At 42.3% G+C, this 12,212-nt stretch overlaps 1 protein-coding gene across 2 annotated transcripts in view; it reads right to left on the minus strand.

The window, feature by feature from the left end:
* The window catches only part of MFSD1 (major facilitator superfamily domain containing 1), a 29,480-nt gene extending 18,356 nt beyond the window's left edge, over positions 1 to 11,124 (minus strand). For both annotated transcript variants that reach the window (XM_075268740.1, XM_075268741.1), the window contains exons 1-8: positions 10,956 to 11,124; positions 6,176 to 6,228; positions 4,023 to 4,135; positions 3,432 to 3,474; positions 3,198 to 3,265; positions 1,715 to 1,823; positions 711 to 813; positions 361 to 459 (exon numbers count right to left, since the gene is read on the minus strand). In XM_075268740.1, coding sequence (XP_075124841.1) covers positions 361 to 459; positions 711 to 813; positions 1,715 to 1,823; positions 3,198 to 3,265; positions 3,432 to 3,474; positions 4,023 to 4,135; positions 6,176 to 6,228; positions 10,956 to 11,109 — 742 coding nt within the window. In that variant the 5' untranslated portion in view covers positions 11,110 to 11,124. The remainder of the gene's footprint in view (positions 1 to 360; positions 460 to 710; positions 814 to 1,714; positions 1,824 to 3,197; positions 3,266 to 3,431; positions 3,475 to 4,022; positions 4,136 to 6,175; positions 6,229 to 10,955) is intronic.
* Between the last annotated feature and the right edge of the window lie 1,088 nt (positions 11,125 to 12,212).

Consider the following 12,212-nt stretch of genomic DNA (forward strand, 5'->3'; position numbering starts at 1 on the left):
GAACGTATTAAATAAAGAAACCATATTACTTGCTCATACTAACCATGCTATTCTATAGACCAGGGATCAGCAAACTTCAGCACTCCAGCTGCTGTGAAACTACAACTCCCAACATGCTGTAATCACTTTCATGGGAGTTCCAATACCAGCAGAGCAAGCATGCATGCTGGGAGTTGTAGTTTTACAACAGCTGGAGTGCCGAAGGTTGCCCTCCCTTGCTATAGGTTGATTGACATCATACAGCTACATTTAACTACCTGGATTTATTTAGGCTGCATAATTTTTATGTACAACCAAAGTTTAGTTCAAAAGGGGTTACCTTAACATAGCACTTCTAAGACAGAAGGACTGAGTTCCTACCAGTTTTTCCTTGTTCTTTGTTGAGTATTCTTTCTGCTCGCTTATCTAGGTAGCCAAGGGCTAGCGCACACGAGAGTGAAAACAAACATGTCACAGCACCTGCAACAGAAAAGCAAAAGGTAAAAAGACGTCAAATCAAATCTAATACACAAGTGTTGATATACAGGCAGGACAAAAGCAGACTAATAAAGAATAAGTCGAGCGGTGCTCATCTGTGCAGCCTATTATACGTGCCAATGGACAAATGACTCTGCTGTATTTCCATTGCTTTTTTATAATAGAGCCTGATGTGATATATTTTACTACTATAAATATATTTGGGGAAAAAAAAAAAAAAAAAAAGAATTTACCAATCATGAGGGTTATGCCAAGCGTTGTGTAACCAGTAGAGCCCATAGCATCCTTTATCCGTTCATAAACCAGGCCCATGACATTCATGTTTACAGTACTGCCCTGAAACCAACCACACCAGAGAATGAATTAGGATTGAAGCAAGAGGGAGTACTGTGCTAGATCTCCCATCAGGTACATATGTACTGGTGACAACTGTAAAAACTACTGAAAATCTGGCATATTTCTCTTATACATTGATAAACAGAAAAGTAGAAAATCTTAAATGACTTATACATAGACTATGGTTCACACCTGCGCTTGCTCTCTGCTGGGGTATTCAGTTCCCCATTCCACTTTAAAAATGCAAAGAGAAAATTCCTGCAAGCAGCGAAAAGTGAGCTGACCTCATAATAGTCTATTGGGTCTGCGGATTCACAGATTAGGTTTCCGTTCAGGGGTCCCCAAGCAGATCATCACACACACACACACACACACACACACGTGTGAACCTAGCAATACTTGTGACTAGAAAACCAAAATCTTCTAGACTAGGCCTGCATGGCAACTTTGACCTGAATCACACCAAAGATCACTGTGTTGTCTTACAACCTCTTCACTAATGTCAGTGATTGGAGATGCACTGGAACCCTGACGGTACTGAGACTTATAATCGCAAAAAGATCAAGCACTGCTCGATTTTTTTGAAACTGGAAATCACAGCACCCTCAGGAGTCACAGTGCGACTCCATTCACTTACATAGGCGAAAGGAATCATAAGTGAAGGAAATGCAGGGTAATCTTTGGTTGGAACCAGCTCTCTGACCCCAGGGTCGTTCCACCTCCTCTTCCATTTTCACTGCTAGTTACCTGTGCTAGGAGGGCTGACTTTACTGTAGTTAGCCATCCCCCATAGCACAGGTAACTACCCATGAAAACACAAGAGAAGAAAGGAGGCACAGTGAACGCAGGGCCAAGCAAGTTGTCCACTAAGCTAGGGATGAACTGACTATGGGGCACTCACCACTCTGGCCATACTGAGTTGCAGTCCAAACACCAGGTTCAGCTCCTTTCCTTTGAACCAACTTACTGCATACGTATTTTGAGCAACAGCAAGCGATTCCCCACCAATCCTGAAAGAAGCATTGGACATGAAGACTTATGCTATAGAGGACACACCGTTTTACAATTGGGAAAGCAATTTTCAGAGCCAAGACAAGAACTGCATGTGTGATTCCAGATAAAGGTGGATGACAATAATTGTATTCTTATGTCACTATAACTGACAGTGTCTATACTGTAACAATCCTTATTCCCTTTAGAAATAATTCACCAGTGGTAGAGTAGTGTCTGACCACAAACTAAGCCTTTAAAGAGGACCTTTCACCATATCCGGGCACAGGCAGTGTTATATACTGCCGGAAAGCTGACAGTGCGCTGAGTTCAGCACACTGTCGGCTTTCCCGATCTGTGCCCGGTGTGAAGAGCTTACGGTCCGGTACCGTAGCTCTTCTATGGTCAGAAGGGCGTTTCTGACCATTAGCCAGAGACGTCCTTCTGCCTCGCGGCGCCTATCACACTGTACTGTGGAGCGGGGAGGAACGCCCCCTCCCTCTCCTGATAATACTCGTCTATGGACGAGCTGTGTGAGCAGAGGGAGGGGGCGTTCCTCCCCGCTCCACAGCACAGCGTGATAGGCGCCGCGAGGCAGAAGGACGTCTCTGGCTAATGGTCAGAAACGCCCTTCTGACCATAGAAGAGCTACGGTACCGGACCGTAAGCTCTTCACACCGGGCACAGATCGGGAAAGCCGACAGTGTGCTGAACTCAGCGCACTGTCAGCTTTCCGGCAGTATATAACACTGCATGTGCCCGGATAAGGTGAAAGGTCCTCTTTAACATGAGGGCCTCTACAAAGACACAGCCAGCTGGTAATTTCTCCTGTGCAACAATGTAGTTTGGATACATGGATGACCTGAGTGCAGGAGAGCAAGAGCCAATGATACTGTCAATGGCTCTCCATTCTAGATCAAGAGATGGGTCCTTCTCGGACAATGAAATACCAAGGTAGGACAAATCCTTTAAATGGATGGCCCAGAAGTTGAAATAGATTTTGTATCAATGCATATACATAGTGTTAACATCACTCCCTGCAAATTCATCATTGTCAGCTGCTGTATGGAAGAGCCTACTTGATGAAAAGCAAATCTGTCCTTAAAACCACCTCTAGAAGCCTATAGACATACTATGTAAAGTAGGAACTGCTCCTATAGAAGTATAGGTAACAGCTGCAAGCTTTCTGCTGAACAAGAAGGATGGGGCAGAACAATTCTACCCTTCCTGTGCCCCTAGTTTTTCCAGTCACTCACTAGAACTAATGAACATTACAAAGTGTGTATATATGTGACCTAAGCATGCTTGTAATATATATTATTAATGTCTGAACAACCACTTAGTTGCCAATAATTTATCTTATACATAACATTTTAGAATTGATCTCTTCTCACCCGAACACTAGCCGACCAGCTTCCATCAGCCAAAATGCATTAAACAGGGCACCTGTTGCAAATACCACCTGAAAGGTAAAATTCAAATACTATTAACACATATACATGCTCTTTTATTTTCCTCCTTCAGTCTGTCACGTCAGCCTGTCATTCATCTGTCCGTCCTTTACATTAGTCAGTCATCGGTCCATTACGTCAGTCCATCATTCATCCGTTCACCAGCCTTGTCCTTACCTGCCCTGCACAGACAAACAGGCTGAATATGACAGTTCCTAACCTGTAAATACAAAAAACAGCTATTTAACGTAAATGATCATTACTGCATTTTAACATGTGAAAGTAAAGTATCCCTATTATTACCATCATTCTGAAAAGATGGAATGGTGTATTAGTGAACCAAGCCCATGCCCTCGCTGCAGCCAAGTAAATACAGACTAACAAGGAGCACTAGAGAGGTGTCATTGGAATGACAGGGGGTTTAACCACTAAGTGTACGTTATAACATTGCCCATAGTGGCCAGATGCTGGTACTTCAGCTCATATCCCATTGACTTCAATAGAAACAGAGCTGCAGTGACTGTTTTCACAGGTTGGGTCCTGTATAGGAGGTTGGCAGCAGGAATTGTTTGAATCCCATCTACTACACTACTACTGTACATCTCAGTGTGTTAGTCGCCAGAGATTCAGCAGCAGCTGAGCTACTGTGAGCATGCCACATGTGTCCTTGGCTTTAAGAAGTTAATGTGTCCTGACCACCTGAGCTACAACAGCAAAAACCAAAATATTCAAAATGGAGTTCTCAGTTTATAAAAACAGCATACCTACCGAATTCCAAACACTCGATCGATGAGAAATCCTCCAAAGAAGCAAAGGACAACATTAGGCCAGGAGTAAAAGGCATACAATTGCATGAAATCAGCAGTGTTCACCTTCATGTCCTACAGGAAGAGAAAATACATATATGTATGTTTAAACGCAAACATAAAACTCCCTCCGGACAATTATGGGATGTTCACAAACTGGAATTTGATGCAGCCCTAATATACTTTATCCTGCCATGGTTTGAGGGGCAGAATCACTGGTGAAACAAGGCCTCACACTGAGTTATACAATGGGAGTATATAAAGCTAATGAGATCTGCAAACCTTCACCACAACCCCACTGATCAGACTTATTTTTCAATGCAGGTCCAGGGACAGAATTTGGAGAGGATTGCTTCAAATTCCATGTGATCATACCCATACAAACAATTCATCTCAATGTCTTTCAGGTTCTGCACCAAACAATTTATAGGCTAGGAAGAAATACAGTGGGGAAAACACTAGACAGATGCCACCAGGGTGGGGGAACAAAGTATGCAAGTAGGGCTAAGCAATTAACTAAATTCAGGAATCATGTTAAAGAAACACAATTCTGAATTGCATTTGAAGTCTAAGCCCAAAGTCTTCTGATGAAAGTCATGATCAGAATTCTCATCACTGCAATAGTGGGATGCTATAACAAGGAAGTCAACATAAAATATATCTCACTCCTTATCACTGTATCAGTTAACTAAACTTCTATTACTGTGTTTAGGAAGGGGGAAGATTCCACACACATAAGCAAACTGCTGCCCTGTGCAAAGGACTGAACATTGTGCATATTTTCTATGTACATGTGTCTACTTCTGGCTGCTTGTGTTGTTACAGATGGCATATCAACAGAGAGCAAGCAGCTTTCCTGACTGTGCTCATACATTGTTCTTTTCCCTATATTCTAGATGTTTGCCTACATGTAATTGCAGTCCAGCATTCCTGAACCTCCTATGTCACTTTACTCAGCTATTTACTTGCTATTAGTCACTTTTGGCAGAATTACATATAAAAAAACCAATAGCATCAGTAATTGATATAGGAGGGTGGGCTTAGCTGACAAATGCTAAATGTTTGATAACCATAATGTGATTATTAGCAGCAGAAAAACGTATAGGACAGCCTGTCACATGCCACAGTAATAGACTGCCCAGCAAGACCCTGCATATATTTCAACTTTTTTTTTTTTTTTTTAAACTCAGGTACCCTTTAAGGATTTTGGAGGTTTCTATTGATTTTCCATTTTATCTATAATTAAAAACCATCCTAGAATCCCACCACACTCACATTAACTCACATTAAAACGTATAGGACACCCTGTCACATGCCACAGTAATAGACTGCCCAGCAAGACCCTGCATATATTTCAACTTTTTTTTTTTTTTTTTTAAACTCAGGTACCCTTTAAGGATTTTGGAGGTTTCTATTGATTTTCCATTTTATCTATAATTAAAAACCATCCTAGAATCCCACCACACTCACATTAACCACAATTAAGTCAAGTTATGTATTTACACGTCCTGTTCTCTACATATGTTTTCTATCTGCAGCTGTCCCCTCACTTATCAGCACACTGATGACCAGAGCCATCTTGTATATGTAGATAAGATACAACTGGAAATTTCACAACTTATCCACAGGTCAATAGGGGCTGATCCAGACTATTGTCTAAGTCTGGGTTTACACCAACGTTGGAATTTCATTCCTCACTCTGAATGAAAAATGCGGTGAGAAAAGCAGCACATCTTTCACCCTTTTTGGGGCGGAAACCAAATGGACCCCATTACAGTCTATGGGGTTTGCAGGTTTCTGTGGGTAACCGCTTTTTTAAGCAGATTAGGTTTCCGTTTTGAGAGGTGGTCCCCAAGCAGACTCCCCAAACACAGATGTCAACCTACACTAAGGCCTATGGGCCACCTCCAGAAAACAAGAAGTGAGACTATTTAGGCTTAGTGGTCACAGCTTACTAGTTTATCATAGTAGTCCAAACATGATTTAAAACAATAGGTTTATTTTCACATGACACCTTAAGGACAAATAGGAACATGAAACTCCCGAATGCATACGTTCAGCTTCCACTTGTTAGTTACATTTAATTTATATGCCCATATGCTACCAAACACTTACCAGCTGAACCTGAGTTTGCAAAGCTGATGGGTTGTCATAGCAAAAATAACTCCCTGAAAGAAAAAAAATACACGTATATTATTAAATACACAATAGTAACTGTAGTTATTATGCATACACAACTTATATAGAACTTAAAACTTCAGGAAAACAAAAGTTTATCAATGATAATGAATTGAGCAGTTTAACAGGCAGGAGCGAATGTCAGAAAATGCTTGTATGGGGTAGATATGTTACAGAATTTCTTATATACACTGCAACTATTCATTAACACACAAAAAAAAAATATAATAATAATATACGTTATATAATTATTAATAAAGATAATACAAGATCTGAACATCATCTACTCTTTAAGGCTAGGTTCCCACCTACACCTGTTCTAGATTTGGGATTTCTGTTCCTGAATCCACTTTAAAAAATGCAGAGAGGAAAATCCTGCAAGCAGGACTTTTCTCTCCGTGCTTTTTGGGCCAAAACCAGGGGGACCCCATTATAGTCTATGAGGTCTGCAAGTAACCGTATTTTAAGCGGATTAGGTTTACGTTCTTTGGGTCCCTACACTGATCAAAGAACAAAAACCCAGGCACAGGTGTGAACCTAGGGTTAGGCATAAGTTTCCAATGTGTACACTGGCATAATTCTTAAGTAACTAACTGGAACAAAGACTTTGAACTCTGCAAAACATCACAGACAGGGAGTAGTCTCAGGAAAAGGAATCCCTCCCAAGCACTGATTGGTCACCCTGCCAAGATCCTGATAACACAGCTCTGCTTACTTGCTAACAATGAAGTGTTATGTTACCGTAAGATAATATATAACACCAGTTTTAGAGGTTGTAGAAAATGTAGATCTCAGCGCTGGACACAAGGTCAAAATAGGTCCTTGTTATTCAGAGATTCTACATGCGACGGGCTGAATACAATGCACACAGCAATACATTAACTTAATGATGCTGGTTCTTAAATAAGTAAAAATATGAATATTACTGTAATGTCTGATTGCCAGGTTTCCTTCAAGCAGTGGGGGTGCTAAGAGTATGAGTCCCCCTGATCTGATCAAAAATTGCCATCAATTTAACCCTAGAACGCATACCTGGGGCCTTTTAGGCCTGCATGCTTAACTTTTTGCTCCATTATAATAAAAATTTTGCCCACTATTCAGATTTCAATTTACAATTTTGAAATAAACTTGTGAAAGTAATTTAAGTGTGTTTTTCTATATTATTTGCATGGGGGATAAAAGGCCCCCAATACGTTAAAATTTATGTATTTTTAACGTCATGCGTTCTAGGGTTAATGAACTGTAAAAAGCCTTTAAGTATGGTGGCAACCTAAAAAAATATATTTAACTAGAATAACAAGAAAATCACTTGCCAAGGTTTTGTTTCATCTGTGGAAAGCAGTCTTACAAAATATGTACCCCTAACCATAAAGTGCACTCAGATCACTTATACAACTGCACAAAGAAGGCACTCACCTAATTCCATATTAGCAGTATTAACTCACTGCAGCCCACTCCCTGATAATCCAGTGTTTACCTACATCTACCTTATGATCTCCGAGACCATATGGACATTCCTCAAAACACAGTTCCAACAAAGCACCTGGATCATGACTCATTGGCCCAGGTTTATTACTAGTTAAAGGGATCCTATCTTTTAAATATGCGGAGAAGACATGGAAAGGTAGGAGACAAATAGCCTTTCTTAAAGGGGTTGTCCCATCACAAGGATCCTATCTATACTGCTTGTTAATGTGGATGTAAGACTTTTCCTAAATACATTGCTTCAGCAAAACTGCTTTGTTTGTCCACTATCTTACTTTTTTTTTTTTTTTTTTTTTTTTTACACATCCCTTGACTTATCTGGTCATAAGTCAAGTGATGTATCTGCTGCTCTGAGGGGGGAGGGAGGAGGGGCTAAGTGCACAGGATCAAGCCTGTGTTTCTAGCTATTCCTGTGTCTACACCACATGACCTAGCTCCCTGAACTCAGATAGAGCTGCTTTCATTTCTGAATGTCTTCTGTTCTCCCAGTTATCAGGTTAGCTAATTCAATTGTGTTCATTATGGCAGAGACAGGCAGTCTCTGTATGTAACACAGAATGGAGTTGCTGCTGCCTGTACTTCATAGTCCAATATGGGTGGGTGGAGCTGCATGTGAATTTGGGGGTGGAGCTAAACGACAGGTTGCATGTGAAACCCCGCCCACCTAATGATGCAAGAAACCAGGAAGAAAGAAGATTTTACAGGAGTGAAGACTGGTGAGTATGTGACGTGGGAATACCCCTTTAAGGCTATTCTGACATGTTAGGGAGAAAAAAAAAATGTTTAAAAGATAGGATCCCTTTAAAGCTCATTCACACAACAGGGCTGTGCGCTCTGCCTTGAAACAGCACATTTTAGACAAATGTACATTTGTCTCCTCCTTTCCTCTTCACTGTCCACAGGCTGGAAGGGAAAAATGTACATTGTGAGCTCTATGTGGGGCATACCCAGACTTTCTGATAATACAGTGACATTTTGTTTCACCACTTCCAAAATGGAATATCATCAGTACTCTCCCTCCCAAACCCATCAATACTTAGGCGTCTGCCTTTGTCCGGGAATGGCTCTTCCTCTCTTGAAGTACCTGCGCAGTCTGGAGGTGACTACAAAACATGCACAGTAGAGATAGCAAGCCATCTCTACTGCATAGGCCTGTTGGTGTTTAAGCTAGCTTAGAGTAACACACACACACACACGCAGCTATTGTGGTTATAGTTGGGTTTGTTTGTTTTTTAAACTGTAATTTTATTAAAAGATTTCTGTTTTCATAATAAAAAACAACAATATACAAAACCCGAAACAAGGAAAAAGTGGCATATACATAACAAAACAGACAATAGTGAGTGATGTTTCATACGGTTCTGTTTTAATGGAGGGAAAAAGGTAGTTTAAAGAGGACCTTTCACCATATCCGGGCACAGGCAGTGTTATATACTGCTGGAAAGCTGACAGTGCGCTGAATTCAGCGCACTGTCGGCTTTCCCGATCTGTGCCCGGTGTGAAGAGCTTACGGCCCGGTACCGTAGCTCTTCTATGGTCAGAAGGGCGTTTCTGACCATTAGCCAGAGACGTCCTTCTGCCTCGCGGCGCCAATCGCGCTGTGCTGTGGAGCCGGGAGGAACGCCCCCTCCCTCTGCTCACACAGCTTGTCCGTAGACGAGCACTATCAGGAGCGGGAGGGGGCGTTCCTCCCCGCTCCACAGTACAGCGCGATTGGCGCCACGAGGCAGAAGGACGTCTCTGGCTAATGGTCAGAAACGCCCTTCTGACTGTAAAGCGCTACGGTACCGGGACAGATAGCGCTTTACACCGGGCACGGATCGGGAAAGCCGACAGTGCGCTGAATTCAGCGCACTGTCAGCTTTCTGGCAGTATATAACACTGCCTGTGCCCGGATATGGTGAAAGGTCCTCTTTAAGTACAGTGTGTACACAAAGAACAGGTTGGACTAGTATAATTAGCATAGCCTGATTGGAGGCAAAGATGTAAAATAGTTCCAGCACATTGCTTTTGGATAAGAACCATTTGAGGAGTTCATCCAATTAAGGCATCTGGGGAGGGGAGATAAGCTCTCTAAACAAGGAGGAATATAAAATGGCTGGACCTGGAATCCAAATTGGATTGGACATCCTCCACACAGACCTTTTATAAAATTCTTTAAAAAAAAAAATAAAAAATTTGGCCGGGAAAACTCCTAGCATTAGTAAGTTCTACCATTTTAAGAGAAAGTATGGTATGTTAATCTCGCTGGGTCCATACTCAGAGACAGCTGTGTGTAAGGGCCACAGTAGAATAGCTGTAAGATATGGAGCAGGTCCAATAGCTAGCTGTATCTGCCGCCTAGTCTAGTCTTTTCAGTGTATGGGTCAGTTAAAATCACAGATGACACAAATATACCAGTCCATGTGTCGTTTTTACTGACCCATACACTGCACACTGTCACGTAGCTTTAGGGTATGTTCACACTACAGAAAATGAAGAGGAATTCCTCTGCATTTTCCCTTGCCGACAATTTTGGCGCAGTCTAGCTACAGCAGGACACAGTGCATCAGCATTCTGTCATGGCATCACGCTACTGATTAGGCCCAGATGAATAAAAGTAATCTGCATGGAGCCTCGAGCCGCAGTATCCGCATCAAGATTGTGCAGGACGCTTCTTTTTTCTGTGTCCTGCTGCGATCTGCCTCCCATTGATAACAGTGAGAGGTGGATTCCAGGAGGAATCAGCTCTGGATAAAAGCTGCAGCAAATTCCTCCTTGGGAGCACAGCCTTAGATAGTGGGACAGTTCAGTCCCAGTTGTGAGGTCCCCAGGTGAGGTATAGTAAACAATAGTTGTACTAGTTTGATTGTACAATACCAAATCAAAATAAAATGTCAAAAGAAATAAGACAACAAAAAAGACTGCTGAACATTGCATCGAGATGAGCACAATACAAATACACAGCCATATTTGTAGTACTGTAACCCCCTACTCACAGAATGGGCGGTGGAGGGAGGGGGTTGGTCAGCTGTTATACACCCACTGCCCGCACTTTCATTGCTACAACTCAGTAACAGGACAAGCACTTCTGTAACTTATAGTTGGGAGCCAAGTACCTTCCATCTGTTGTACAACTACAAACCCCAGCAAGTGCTTGTCCCGCAGATTATGGCCGCCTTATGCCCCTGCTCACTTTGCACCCGCTCACAACAAATCGTGCACACTTCCGCAAACACAGCCGCTCACTCACCGAAGCCCAGGAAACACATGAGCACCAGCACCACGCTCCGGTGAGCGAACCTGCTGGGGTCACAGATGGCCGGCATCTGCCCCCGCTGTTCACTGCCGGAGGAGTCATTACTGCTCCCGGGGAGCAAAGCTTCCTGCTCGTCTTCTATCGCCATGTTCCCTCAACTCCAGTCACGTGACTGCCAAGCTATCGCGGTCACGTGACGACATCCCATGTGGTTAGACGTAAGCTTGCGTAGGTGACGGAGTGTACAGTGCCGGCCGGAGACGCAGCCCCCGCCCTGTGTAGAATATCGTATACTCTGTGGAGATTTACTAGCGGCAGCAGAATTGTTTACTTGTATATTAAAATACAATGGCGCCCACGTGTCCCTTGTCGAGTAATATGGAGTACAAACATTTTACATAGGTACACATTACATTAGGGAGCCAGCCGAAGGACACAGCAGACATTGTGCAACCAGAGCGCGACCTGGCCATGGAGGAGGAGTAGCACATGGGTGCTGGAATGTAGCTGTATATACACAGGACCGGTTGTAGACAAACTGTGGCCCTGGGCAAATTTACAGCGGGTCCCCAAATGCTGATATACCAACACCGCCAGCATATCTCCAGTGGAAGCCTCCGATAATAACTCCCCCATTTCTGCCTACAAAACAGCAACAACCACCCCAATACAAATAACCACCTTTGTACCACCTATAAGATTTTTGCACCCCTCATCAGTTATTATATCACCTCCTTAATAGCCCCTGCTTATAGACAGTGCCCAATATCAGTAATAGCTTCCCCTTATCAGTAACAGCCCCATCAAAAATAATAGTTTACATTATAAAATAATAGTCCATATCATAACCCTCTTAACAATAATACCCACTAATAAATAATAGCCCTCTTATAAATAGTGGTCCTCCCTTATAAATAACCCTTTTAACAATACCGTCCTTCTAAAGTTTCCCTCTTATAAATAAGAGACCACATTATAATAGTCGCCCATATAATGTCCCACTTATTATAGGCTTTATAAATAGCTCTTCCTGTATAAATAATAGCCCACCTTATAATTTCCTCTTATAGTAGCCCCCTTATAAATAGTTCCTCCCTTATACATAACAGCCCTCTTATAACAATCCGCCTTATATAATAGTTCCTCTCTATAATAGCCCCCTTATGAATAACAGTTCCCCATTTATGTATAACAGACTCCTTATATATAACAGTTCCTCCCTTATACATAATCGCCTTTATATATACCAGT

Source organism: Leptodactylus fuscus, chromosome 3, assembly GCF_031893055.1.
Source record: "Leptodactylus fuscus isolate aLepFus1 chromosome 3, aLepFus1.hap2, whole genome shotgun sequence".
Taxonomy (NCBI): Eukaryota; Metazoa; Chordata; class Amphibia; order Anura; family Leptodactylidae; genus Leptodactylus; species Leptodactylus fuscus.